This window comes from Nerophis lumbriciformis, linkage group LG31 (assembly GCF_033978685.3).
Source record: "Nerophis lumbriciformis linkage group LG31, RoL_Nlum_v2.1, whole genome shotgun sequence".
Classification (NCBI taxonomy): Eukaryota; Metazoa; Chordata; class Actinopteri; order Syngnathiformes; family Syngnathidae; genus Nerophis; species Nerophis lumbriciformis.
Window position 1 is genome coordinate 30,217,460 of NC_084578.2, and position 14,460 is coordinate 30,231,919.

Consider the following 14,460-nt stretch of genomic DNA (forward strand, 5'->3'; position numbering starts at 1 on the left):
CAATGTATTTCACTGTTAAGTGTAAAGGATTTCTGCATTTAATTAACAAATATTTTTGTTTTAATTTTAAACAAACAAAGCTATAATGCTGATAAAGCTAACTTTATGTTTATGGCAAATAATGTGGTTACAGAGATTATATAGATTTGTTGTTTGAGATAGTAACAGTCAGCGATTTAGGAGCCATTTTTAAGTTCTCTTTTATACAACATTTTTATAGGAACCACAACTGATAAATGGTTATGGTGAATTATTGGAGTATTCTGGAGTGTTAAAAGGAATAGCAATGTACGCTGAACGAAAAACCGTGTCACAAAACCTGGACAAGATCCGAATCGTGGATTTTGCTAACCCTTCAACCCTAAGTCAGAATTAAACATTCAGGCTGAAGGTTCCTCTATGTCTTGACAAGGCCAAGCTCTAATAATGTCTTGTCAGTGATTTATTAACTATACGCCAGTAACTAATGATTGAATGACTGCATAGAGTAGTGTTGCTTTGGCAGCATGAAATACTTGCTTGGACAACACTCTGTGGATTGATTTACAATTTGAAACAATAGAAAAGTCCAAGGGACTCGTGTAGATCTGAAAACTGAAATTGTTTATTTACCCAAGTTGGGAACGTCTTTTAAAGTTAAAAAGTTAAAGTTAAAGTACCAATGATTGTCACACACACACTAAATGTGGTGAAATGTGTCCTCTGCATTTGACCCATCCCCTTGATCACCCGCTGGGAGGTGAGGGGAGCCTCACCCGGCAATCATTTTTGGTGATTTAACCCCCAATTCCAACCCTTGATGCTGAGTGCCAAGCAGGGAGGTAATGGGTCCCATTTTTATAGTCTTTGGTATGACTCGGCCGGGGTTTGAACTCACAACCTACCGATCTCAGGGCGGACACTGAGTAGGTTCTGGAGCCATTTATACATAACTGCAGATTCCAAGGTCATCAGTTCAAACACAAGTTATTTGGATGTGTCACCACTTTGCCAAGGAATAGAAGAAGACACATATGTCACCCTCAGATGAAAGGAAATTGCTTAAAATATTCAAAAACCACAAAGACCCAAGCTTACCATGAACATGTAACTGCTGGAACACCAATGTGACTTTCCACAGTGAATCCACTTGTACATCGCCGTTAACTGTGATGGTGCCCACCAAGGAGGAAGTCCTTGCTCGAAAATAGACAACATCAAACTTGACTGAAACTCGACATTTAATGTAATAACTCAAAACATCTGCAAAGGTTTCCTATGACATGTTCTCTAAGTCTAGGTCTGTAGGCTTCACAATCATGGGGATAACTGCTGACTCGACAGATGTCCATTAGACAGTCATTGACAGCCTCTACAAGGAGTGTAAGCCACTAAAAGTGATTGATAAAAATGCTGCTTGTTAGACTGCTGTATCCAACTTATCCATAGAAAGTTGATCGAAGGAAAAAGTTCACCCGCAAATGGAAAAAACACAGGTTTGAGAGGATTGTCAACAAAATCCAATCAGAAATTTGGAGGACATTTATAAAGAGTAGACTGAGACCAGAGTCAGTACACACAGACCGATACTAGAAATGGTCCACAAATGTCGTATTCCTCGTGTCAAGCCGCTCCTGAAGTAGAGACGACAAAATCAAAAGTGTCTTACTTGGAATGTGGGGGGAAATAACTACACTGTTATACTAAATGGTAAATTAATTATATAGATTGGATGGTATAGCACTTTTCTACCTCCAAGGTACTCAAAGCGCTTTGACACTATTACCACATTCACCTACAATATCAGGATCTACCGGGGGTTCAGTATCTTGGTTAAGGATACTTTGAGATGGTCACAGGGGGACTGAGGATCGATGTTAGCAGGATCGACACGCTGCCCGTGTTGTTCTGTGGTCCAACGTACATTTTGCATGTCATTTGGAACTCAAGGTCCCAGAGTGTGGAGGAAGAGTAGATATTCACATGTCTGGTGTAACATTTCCACAGTCCATAATGATTTGGGCTGCTATGTCATCTGCTCGTGTTGATTTACTATGTTTTCTAAAGTTCACAGTCAACACAGCATTTCATGTTTTTCTGCTGACAAACTTTATGGAGATGCTTTTTCAGTTCAATGACCATGGTCTTACTGTACTTGATTGTCGAGTAAACCTGGCCTGAGCTCCATACGGAATCTATGTAGTATGGTCAAGAGTAGAAGGAGAGCCACCAGACCCAACAATACAGATGATCTGAAGACAATTATCAAACCAACTTGGGCGTCCTTTACACTTTAGTATTACCACAGGCTGTAATTTATGCTAAATGGTTTTTAACCAAATAGCTGACAGTTTAGTTAAAAGAAGCATTAATTAATATTATTCATAATTTTCAGTATCTGTAAGCCATAATCAATCTGTGGCTTGAAATATTTCACAGAATGTACTATGAATCTATATAATTTATGGGTTTCACTTTCTGATATGATTTAACTTGTCCATGGTATTCTATTAGTTAGATGTACCTGAAGGTGAATCTTTGAACATGTTGGGTTTATTAGTCAACCTTCTAAATATATCATTGAAGACAAACATCATGTGATGATTCTATCAACCAATTACAGGCCCAAAATTGATACAACATTCATTACATTAAATGAGTGTATGTGAACTTCTCACCAGAAGTTTATATTATTAGTTGTTATCTTTTCTTGTGGTGCTGAATATAAGCTAGTCGTTTCAGATATTGGTGCAATATCAGCACAATAACCGAGGATCAGATTTTTTTCGCTCTCATCTAAAGTGTTACAAGCAGTCCCACGGCGTGTGTGTATTTGTGCACCAGCTAAATGTCCTCCAATAAACACACAAGGTTAGTCTTTTCTTATGTTTTTAGTCACGTCATTGATAAAAAGATAAACATGGTAGGTTACAGACTACTAGGAGCTAGCATCTATACAACAGCTAGGCACACAATAGCACATAAGCTCGACACGTGTGTCTGTCATGTGTCTTTGACTTAACAATATTGCAGTCCAAAACAGCACATTTGTCAAGATAAACAAGTATCAAATAATTGTAGTTGCATATTACTTTCACATATTCTACAAAGGTTCCAAGGCAGAAGCATATTATAAAGTATCCAATAACAAACTTGTCCGCACCTTTCAAATTCCTGCGTTATGTGCTTAACAACAATCATTATGAAAGACATGATGACTGATGGTTTTTTTTTTTAATGCATTCTAAATATTAAATAAACCTAAATAAAAGTCTGCTTATAACAGAGCCAATGCGAGCTCCAATATTCCGTCCATAAAATCTGATAACTATTCAAAAAGCGCCAGCAATACTCAATTTACATTTTAGGACTTGAATATTAACCAAGTATTAGTGATATTTCTATTACAAGCGCTAACGCAGATGAACTACTTATACCGGCGACGTTATCAGTTCTGTGTGTCCCTATGTTTACATCATCGAGTGGTCTGCTGTTTCCTCGCTTCCCTGCTCCCTGTAAGTTTATTCTAGATCATAAATCATGCCTCTCATTTGAAAGGCAGATGGCTGAGGATATAATACGACAAATTGGGACACTTTTACAGCCATTTAGGACCTGGAACTATCGAGAATGACACAAACACCGCTTGTTTCCCCCGCCCCGTTTCTTTGTGAGGATTATGAAAAATGTTTAATCTAAATAAGAAATTACGAACATCCCAGCAGTCGGCTGCAGCAGACCTTGTACAGTAAGTGATGTTTTATATGTTTGTTGGCTGTCATAAAGTCTGCAGTGAGTAGTAATCAGTGATGAAGGGAAAAGCAAGTCAACTATGCGTTTAAGAAATGAATGTGCCGCATATGCTTAAATGATCAAAATATGTAAATATTAAATGTTGTTATAAATGTGCCCGTTACTACATTACATATATACGTACATAATGTGTATAAAACCCTAATGGAGGTATTTGAATGTTTTTTAGGGGCTCTATAGGCAGAATGGACTCAGGCTCCATTGTAAGCGGACATTTCATCAAATGTATTTAATATTTAGAATGCTTTAAAAAAAAAAAATCCATTCGTCATCATGTCTTACATAATGATTGTGAACGATAGGTAACATTTCCCCCAAAAAGTGCAGTTCCCTTTAATGAATTGTAATCAGGTGTCATCAAAAAACAATTACCACTGTTATTACTTCTCTTCTATTTAAAAACACCATTAGTCCATTCCAGACGGTTAATTAATAGGTCAGTGTTTTTCATGCCCACTATTCCCTAAATAATTTCCCTTGGTCAAGCCTTTTATAACATTACACACTACAAAATAAAAATATGTAGGATTTATGCTGATATCTGAACAATATCAGTATCTTAAGTGGAAAAGTTGTATCGGGATACTTCTAGTTGCTGCTAGTATGTTCAAAAACACTATCAGTAATGTTAAAAGGACATTTGTCACTGATTGTCTAAGGGTTGCCTCGCCTGACTTCAGTTGCAGGCAGCGAGAGTTGTCTGTCTGTGATTGACTCACGACCAGTTCCGGGAGTTGTCAGCCTTTTGCCCAAAGCTGGGATAGGCTCAAGCCTCCTGTGACATTTAAATAGGATTCTCTAATCCATATTTGTTTCCAATTTAGGCCTTTGCCATCTTATCGTAATATTGCCTGCGGTAATTTCACTAGAAAGTTCAAAAGCCTTATTGTTTGCTCATGTGATCGCCTTCTCTTTCGCTGTGAATGAGGTTTTTGCTGTGGAACTTGTGGTGAAACATTGTTTTTGTGCACTGCAGATGGTAAAAGCCATCCAGGTACTGCGAATCCACCTGCTGGAGCTAGAAAAAGTGAGTGACCTGTGCAAGGACTTCTGCAGCCGCTACATTGCCTGCCTCAAAACTAAGATGAATAGTGAGACCCTGCTGAGTGGAGATCCTGGTAGCCCATACTCGCCTATCCAAGGCCAGGCCCCAAGTTTTTCACCAACTAAATCCCAGGTAGGTGACAAACAAGTTTTTACTAAAAGGTTATGCCGAGGTGTTAAAATTGTTTTAATGCCTTTTGCTAAATAGCTTCCCAGCTCCATCTCAGGGAGTCCTCATGGTCAAATTGTGGTGCCAGCTTCAGCCCTGCAGCAAGGAAATGTCACGGTCACAGCAGTCAATCCCACCCAGGTGGTCGCAGGTATGTCTTCATGGCATACTACCCCACCTACAGGTACTGTCACGACCGCAGCTGCAATATAGGCATGTAAAGGACCCTTAATTGAAGCTTGCTTTGCTCACGCTTGTACAAAATCATTTGTTTATTACATGCCTTTCTGCCTTTATCACAGGTAGCACGGTGTATCAGCCTGTTACAGTCGTCACTCCTCAGGGCCAGGTCGTAACACAAGCCATTTCTCCAGGGTCATTACGAGTCCAAAACAATCAGGTACTTATATGTCCTTCCCATATTTGACTGTCTTGATGTTTTCAGTCCTAGCAAAAAAGATCAAAAATAGACCTCACGGTGGCCACAGACAGGGGGTCGAGGGTTCAGATCTACATTGGAACAACTCTGTACGGAGTTTGCATGGTCTCACGTGCACGCGTGGGTTTTCTTTTTCCTCCCAAATTCTGAAACCGTTAATGGCTTTGTAAAAAAATACATTACAGTAACCCTCACAATCTCCCCTTCAGTACCAAGATCATCCATGTAAATGTAACATATTTTGTCGTTTTATGCCCAGTGTTTAACGGGTCTACATTTAAACAATTCCTTGTGGTGTACATAACATGTAATGGTGGGGCTTTGGTCCAAATTTTGGCATAGATTATGTTTGACAGACCAGACTGTCTTCGAGGACGCTTTCTGACTGTCTCTTTAGGATGCCCAGTTTTGTGGGCATTCTAATTTGTAGCTCGGTTGATAGAGTGGCCGTGCCAGCAACTTGAGGGTTCCAGGTTCGATCCCCGCTTCCGCCATCCTAGTCACTGCCGTTGTGTCCTTGGGCAAGACATTTGACCCACCTGCTCCCAATGCCCCCTCACGCTGGTTTAAATGTAACTTAGATATAGGGTTTCACTATGTTAAAGCGCTTTGAGTCACTAGAGAAAAGCGCTATATGAATATGATTAACTTAATTTACGTGCCTCCACTTTGACTGCTTCTTCTACTCGTCAGCCATGTTTTAGTGCTTCCATTTGGAGTGTACTGACAAATATAAGTTAGAACTATATGTTGCTTTGTATTTGAAATGGCAATGTCGTAGGATGCATGTGCACGTACGAGCCAGTCTGTCCCACAAGAGAATAGAGGGGGAAAATGAACTTATTGACTACAATGGCGAACTTGACCATATAAGGAGATATCCGCTGACGTGACCAATTAGAAAAATGTCACAAATCGGGCAAATTCTAAACGGCTCGTTCGGAGGGAGTATGAATGAAGGCAAGATATCACCTCCATGGTTGGAGGTGCCTCCATGGTTTGATTTCAAAATTTCAAGACATATGTAGATCCGTATTTTCCGCACTACAAGGCGCACCTAAAAACCTCTAATTTTCTCAAAAGCTGACAGTGCACCTTATAATCCGGTGTGCCTTATATATGGACCAATATTGAGCCACAACAAACCTAAACTTCATTTTCATAAAGTTTAGGTCCCGTAACTACGGTAAACAGCCGCCAACTTCATTTTCCCCCGTAGAAGAAGAAGCGCTTCTAACCCAAAAATGGCTCCTATTAAGAGACACGCTTACGACGCAGAGTTTAAACTTAAGACGATCAGTCACGCAGTAGAACACGGGAATAGAGCAGCAGCGAGATCATTTAACATAAACGAATCAATGGTGTTTAATTCGGACACTGAAGAAGAAAAATTCGAGGGATTCGTGGATGAGGAATAACTTCATAAAGTGAGCTTTACATGTTTATTTTGTGTGTTGTGTTGTGTGACATTAACATTTGAGCAACGTTGAGTTATTGATATATTGTTATTGCTCTGCACTATTTCGAGTGTTACTATATTGTGATTGCACTAACGTTTGATTTACCGTGACAGTATCACTGTTTTTTACGTGTTTATTGAATCAGGGAAAAGTTCCCCTCCACTATGTGATATAAATGTTGCACTACATGTTATACCTTGCTGTTGTTAAAAGATAAACAAAACACCACGTCACTGACTTTACCTCGGGGAAAATAATAAAACAGCTGTTTATTCATTTTGGGTGTGAACAGAGTTGTCAGAACGCTGGTTTGTAATCTATTAATAAAGTTTGACTGACCTATCTGACTGTTTTGTTGACATTCCCTTTAGCGCAGCTCCATCTAATGGATGCATAGGTGCGCCTTATAATCCGGTGCGCCTTATATATGAACAACGTTTTGAAATATGCCATTCAAGGTGTGCCTTATAGTGCGGAAAATACGGTACACAAAATAGGTACTAATAGGTAAGAAAAGTTGGTTTTGCATAATAGGTCTCACTTAAGAAGGACAGGTTAGTGATCATTTCTTTTATTGAGCAAAACTGTTTACTGTACACTGTAGCCACACCTAAAAAACATTAGGGAAAAACTACTGTCTGGCAAAACTGGTCATTTTTTGCATTACAAACCAAGCCGAAACCAACCTTTTCATCAATCGTGTTAACAGCAGCCACTCTCTCTCTGTCTATTGCGCCAACAGACTCGGGATGTCCCGATCCGATATTTGGATCGGATCGGCCGCCGATATTTGCCAAAAAATGCTTATCGGCAAGGCATGGAAAAATGCCGATCCAGATCCAGTTAAAAAAAAAACTCCGGTCCATGTTTTCCAACGCACCGATTTAAATAATACATTCCACTTTTCTGCTGCTCCGTAATTTCCGTTCCACATTTTCAGCACACCTTCAACACATCCACAGGTCTGTGGAATCTCACGCAGTTGCTTTTAGCTGCTGGCATTACACGACAGGCTCTTCTCACTCTTTCTTGTGTCTCCCTCTCACAGACAGCGAGCGCACCTTCTTACACACGTCACATACTGTCACGTCATATGTCACATACGTATACGTCCTCCCCGAGCAGAGAGGTAGCAGCATGGCTAACGTTAGCTGTGATGCTAGCGCAGCCGCTGAGGTGTGCGCCTGCTCAAACGTCCTCTGCGCACGGCAAATCTATGCCACGCACAAAATCAAATAAAAAAATAAGCGCATAACAATTTTCGACACACGGACACGACAGAGAAAACAGTTTTCGTCATCATTGTTCAAATATTATAACGTCTGTCGAGACGCTTATCTCCATTCGGTGCCACACGCCCACACCATCAAAATGCCGAGGCAAAAATGTCCACATCAACACCGTATGAAAAAATTAGTGATTTTCTTAGTTGTGATTTCCTTCTCTGCATGAAAGTTTAAAAGTAGCATATATTAATGCAGTATGAAGAAGAATGTTTTAATGTAGACATGCAAGCCTTGAAAGAAAATGTTGAAAATCAAGACTACATTTCCTGCAAATGGATGCATTTCTACCCTATATTTTAACTTTAGATTTATTCTCATATCAAACTCTTTTGGCTGTCTTTTTGACACTTACATCAGGCGCCCCCCTCCACACCCTGGATTATAAATACCGTAATGTAAATAATTCAATGTGATTATTTTGTGTGATGACTGTATTATGATGATAGTATATATCTGATAGTATATATCTGTATCATGAATCAATTTAAGTGGACCCCGACTTAAACAAGTTGAAAAACTTATTGGGGTGTTACCATTTAGTGGTCAATTGTACGGAATATGTACTTCACTGTGCAACCTACTAATAAAAGTCTCAATCAATCAATCAAAACACATAGAATCATCATACTGCTGTGATTATATGCATCAAGTGTTCATTCAAGGCTAAGGCAAAATATCGAGATATATATCGTGTATCGCAATATGGCCTTAAAATATGGCAATATTAAAAAAAGGCCATATCGCCCAGCCCTAGTTCAATGATGCCATTTCTGTTTGTCACGTATAATTTTGTGTTTATCCTTGAATAAACAGGTCAGTTTCTTGTTACCAACCATTGTGTATTATTCAAACTCCCCTAATTCAGCTGGCTAGTTGTTATCAAGAGTACTAAAACCCTTTTCAACATGATTCTGACAACTAAGTAGGCTAAATAACTTTAAACTTTAATACATGCTCGGATAGGCCATTATCGGTCAGTATCGGTATTGGATCGGAAGTGCAAAAACCTGGATCGGGACATCCCTACAACAGACGCACTCATTAGACTACACCACACAAACTGTAAATGCCAGGTGGTTAAACTGTGATGCAGCTCACAGGCAGTCAATCAATGTCATTAAAAACTTGTTAGGCGTGTTGCTGTTTTGCTATTTAACTTATAGCTAACAATGCAGCAGAGTTAAGAGAGGTAAATGGTTCCAGATACTATTAGAATGAAACAAACAAGTACTGTACACCCACACTCCCCGATCAGATGTGTGCTTATTCTACTGTCATTTATTTAGAATGTTAAGTTATGGATAATAATTATGAAATTATGTTACCAGATTACAGAAATGTTAATAAAAATTGTAATGCTATATTTGACTGACAACAAGTATAAATGAAAATAATCTAATCAAAACAAGTGTCATTTGATTATATGAAGAGATTTGAACTTGTGATGATGTCAGGTTTGGGACAGGTGTGCTGCTAGGTGGCCACAGTGTGCACGTCTGATGTTGCACATCTGGTGCACTGAATTCCTGAGGGAATTGGTGCGTTTGCTCAGACGCATACAAAATTAGGGGGAACATTGACTGAGACATTCGTTACGCCAACTAGGGGGAAGCTTGTTGCCAAATTTTTGCTCGCAGCCCAAAGCATATCATTGGGGAGGCGTGGCTCGGTTGTTAAAGCGGCTGTGCCAGCAACTTGAGGGTTCCAGGTTCGATTCCAGCTTGCGCCATCCTAGTCACTGTCGCTGTGTCCTTGGGCAAGCCTTTTCAACCTGCTCCCAGTGCCCCCACGCTGGTTTGAATGTAGATGTAGATAATGGGTTTCACTGTGTTAAGCGCTTTATAAATATAATTCACTTCTCTTCGATTGACATAAACATTCCGAAAGACAGTTTCTTTAAAAACTCAGAGGTACCACTATATCTCTTAAATTTCAGCCAAGAACCGAATCATATGAAAAGTATTCACAGTATTGGATGCAAAAGCCATATACAGATCGGTAGGTTGTGAGTTCAAACCCCGGCCGAGTTATACCAAAGACTATAAAAATGGGACCAATTACCTCCCTGCTTGGCACTCAGCATCAAGGGTTGGAATTGGGGGTTATATCAACAAAAATGATTCCGGGCGCTGCCACCGCTGCTGCTCACTGCTCCCCTCACCTCCCAGGGGGTGATCAAGGGTGATGGGTCAAATGCAGAGAATAATTTCGCCACACCTAGTGTGTGTGTGACAATCATTGGTACTTTAACTTTAACTGTCACACAGGGGGATTGCAATTTAGCTTTTAGCTAACCTGACATCTGTCTGCCCAGCTGCAGCTGCGCTTTCACCAGGACTTGAATCTCTTCAATCACGAGGACAGCTCGACAAAAAACAAACGTGGCGTTTTACCCAAGCAGGCTACGAACGTCATGCGCTCGTGGCTTTTTCAGCACATTGGGGTGAGTCTTTGATCTCATCAATCTTGAACTGCAAAACCCAGATCCAACAAAGTGTCGTCTTTTCCCTCCGTAGCATCCGTATCCAACAGAGGATGAAAAGAAGCAGATAGCAAGTCAGACCAATCTGACACTTCTACAGGTCAATAATTGGTGAGTCAAGTTGACCTGTTGGTCCAAACAGTCTTCTCTTTGCTATACTGTTTTGCAAGAAGTCCACGTTTCTGTGTTCCTGCAGGTTTATAAATGCTCGAAGGCGAATTCTACAGCCCATGTTAGATGCTAGTTCCTCTGAAACGCCTAAAACTAAAAAGAAGACACCTCAAAACCGGCCACTGCAACGCTTCTGGCCTGACTCAATTGCCTCAGGGGGAGGCACTCCGCAGCAACTTACAATGCCAGATGGTACGTGGCACACTTCAGGCACGATGATGGGCTGGTATCAAATGCCTGAAAAGAAACCCACCCAGTCACTTCCTGTCATTTTGACTGGTTGTACACGTTTCTTTTCTTAGTGGCTGTGCGTAATTTTCGGGGATTGGTTGAATTTGGTGCGATCGCAACATACAGAAATCCCGGAAAACGGCGGCACATTGCATTCATCTTCTAGAATGTGTCCGTTTATGCATTTCATAAGGCAATATGAACACAATATTGGGGGACTGTATCAGACAACTTTATGTATGAGTTTGTGGTCACAGCAGCCAGCCAGAGGTGACAAGGTATTTGGTTACACACAATGCACCTTTGGCAGCAATTACAGCCTAAAGTCTTTTTGAATACGATGCCACAAGCTTGGTACAAAGGCAATTTTGCCCATTCCTCTTTGCAGCAACTCTCAAGCTCCAATAGGTTGGATGGGAAGCGTTGGTTTTCATCCAGAATGTCTCTGTACATTCATCTTAGTCCAGTCAGGGAGGTGACCAAGAACCCGATGGTCACTCTGTCAGAGCTACAGCATTCCTCTGTGGAGAGAGGAGAACCTTCCAGAAGGACAACCATCTTTGCAGCAGTCCACCAATCAGGCCTGTATGGTACAGTGGCCAGACAGAAGCCATTTCTTAGTTAAACATTTGTCAAAATGCACTTGAAAGACTCTCAGACCATGATTAACTAAATGTTCTGCTCTGATGAGACAACACTTGAACTCGTGTGTCATTAGTTAGGTACAATAGGCATTAACATACATACATTTGGTATTAAACGTAACAGTTTATTGTAAAATTGCACATTTAATTATTTCACAATTTATTCTAATATTTAATCAGCGTGAAGGCCAGACGTCGTGTTTAGAGGAAACCAGGCACCGCTCATCAACAGGCCAATACCATCCCTACAGTGAAGCATGGTGGTGGCAGCATCATGGTTTTCAGTGGCAGGAACTGGGAGACTTGCCAGGATTGAGGGAAAGATGAATGCAGCAATGTACAGAGACATCCTGGCTACAAATCAACTCTTCCCATCCAATCTGATGGAGCTTGAGAGGCGCTGCAAAGAGGAATAAGCCAAACTTCCCAAAGATAGGTGTGCTGAACTTGTGGCATCGTATTCAAAAATACTTGAGGTTGTAATTGCTGTCAAAGGTGCATCAACAAAGTATTGAGCAAAGGCTGTGAATACTTATGTACATTTTTAATAAATTCGCTAAATAAAAAAAAACATTTTCACATTGTCATTATGAGGTATTGTGTGTACAATTTGGGGATAAAAATGAATTTATTCCATTTTGAAAAAAGGCTTAACATAAAATGTGGAAAAAGTGAAGCGCTCCGCATACTTTTTTGATGAACTGTACCTTATTAAGAATTGTAAATGATCTGTTTTGCATGATTCTTTTTTTCTTTAAATGGACAAAGTGTTGTCAGCTTGTTGCTATTTCAGGGCGGACACAAGACGTTAACGTTCCCTCTGTGGTTCTCAGGTACGTTGGTGACGATGAACGTTGAGGGTCTGCAGAGTCTGACGTCAGACGGCGCCACTCTAGCAGTGCAGCAAGTGATGCTTGGAGGACATAGTGAAGACGAGTCCGGGGATAGCGGCGACGAAGACGACGATGACGACGACGACGATGCAGACATGGCCGGGCTGGGCCTCGACAACAGCGACTCGTTGCAGTAGAGGACTCCCCCTCACAGTTCCATCCACAGTACGTGTCCAATAAGTCACATGGGTCTCCCGTCACGTCCACACAGAGCACAACACAGGACTTAAGAGAATTGCCCCTTCCGAAAATCCAACTTTGCTGAATGCCAATTAATGCTGCGTGTGTGTACATCAGGAATTTCATTTCAGAAATGTTTTTGGTTTTTTTTATTTGATGTAGGAGAGTGCACTTTTTTTGTATATTTAAGCTAAAAGAAGAAAAGTGTTAAACACCACAAGCAAGTTGAATAAATCTTGACCGGATTAATATTGTTTTTCTCGACCCCTGTTGCCAATCCTGAGCTGATTGTAAGTTTGGATGACAACATTTTGAGGTTGCGTCTGTAAGGGTTTGTCTTTTTGCATGCTTGTATTTGAGTAGATGTGTGCACTCGAACCCCTCACGTGGACCTCTGCCAGCTGAACGGAGCTCTTGAGGAGATTTCAAATGGAAAAAAAAGAGATGCTTATTTTTATATTCATACATATGAAAATAGTGTTTTGTTTCATGAGTTTGTTCTGTTTTGTAAGGGATATTTATGTACATATTCATAAAGCTAATAACCCTGTTTTCCAGGGTTCTTGGAAGTTTTCTAAAAAAGGAATAGAATGAAAATTATTTAAATTGGTTTTAAAGGTAGAATACTAACAAGGCCTTACCCGTATGTGGTTTTTCTTTCAAGACTTATTGCCAAGAAGCACAAAACAAAGTGGTTAAAATATGCTAAATTGCAGAAGAATTTGACTTGTATTCTTTCAGTAAATACAGTATCTGTGTTACTGTTTTTAAAAGCAGCACATTGTGTATATCATACATTGTCATTTTAACATTTTACAGTGCTATCGATGTTTTCAAAGATGAAATGCACAATCCAGAACACTACGCTGATCATGCAATCACAAGGTCCTTCTTCCGTTAGAAGGACACACAGACACTGAATTATTACATGAAGCACGCATTGTTTTATTTATGTACATGTGACCGCGGTGAACGGCGTCCCTCGTCATTGGCATGCACTACGACTCAAGTTGGAACTTGTTAGTCTCCCTGCCACTACTCATCAGCCAAACATTTCTGATGTTTGATCGCTCAAGAATTACTGCACAAACTGTGGCACCTTTTCTTAGGAACGGTGGTACTGTTCGACAGTCGCAGTAATTTGGTCCGTGTACCTTTGACAACAGAGAGTTTTCGTAAATGTGTCGCAAAAACCTGAGATGTCCTTTCTCATATCTGTCTTGCTTTTTATGAAGCACTACGTTTCTCTTTGTATGGTTTGCCTTAGAGCTTTCTATTTTGGAATAAACAATCTCTTAACTCCTTGGTGAATGGTGTCTTTCTACGTTAGTGGCAAGGGTGATTTTCACTCTCAGAAAAAATATTGTCTTGTCCCACTCCTGGTTAAATGACTCCCATTAAGAATGAAAGGACAAATGGGACAAAATTAAATACATTTTTAGACAACTACTTAAATGTGTCATTAATTAAGTACCATTGGCATTAAAACACATGTTATTAAATGTTACAATTTAATGTAAAATTGCAGATTTAATTATTTCACAATTTAAGTATTAATTATTTAAGGATATGTTTTAATTTATTATTTAATTAATGTATATTTCATGATTGAGTAAATTTAAATTGATCATGAACCTGGTGATGGAGGGTCAAATGGGAAGAAATACAT

The 14,460-nt window shown here is 40.0% G+C and overlaps 1 protein-coding gene across 7 annotated transcripts in view; it reads left to right on the top strand.

The window, feature by feature from the left end:
* Positions 1-14,096, top strand: part of pknox1.1 (pbx/knotted 1 homeobox 1.1) — a 32,201-nt gene extending 18,105 nt beyond the window's left edge. For 6 of the 7 annotated variants that reach the window (XM_061926258.2, XM_061926263.1, XM_061926262.2 and 3 more), the window contains 7 exons: positions 4,769-4,969; positions 5,045-5,189; positions 5,308-5,405; positions 10,505-10,633; positions 10,707-10,783; positions 10,869-11,035; positions 12,552-14,096. In XM_061926258.2, the coding sequence (XP_061782242.1) occupies positions 4,769-4,969; positions 5,045-5,189; positions 5,308-5,405; positions 10,505-10,633; positions 10,707-10,783; positions 10,869-11,035; positions 12,552-12,748 (1,014 nt within the window). In that variant the 3' untranslated portion in view covers positions 12,749-14,096. The remainder of the gene's footprint in view (positions 1-4,768; positions 4,970-5,044; positions 5,190-5,307; positions 5,406-10,504; positions 10,634-10,706; positions 10,784-10,868; positions 11,036-12,551) is intronic. The other variant, XM_061926264.2, reaches the window with a different exon arrangement.
* Positions 14,097-14,460: the final 364 nt, after the last annotated feature.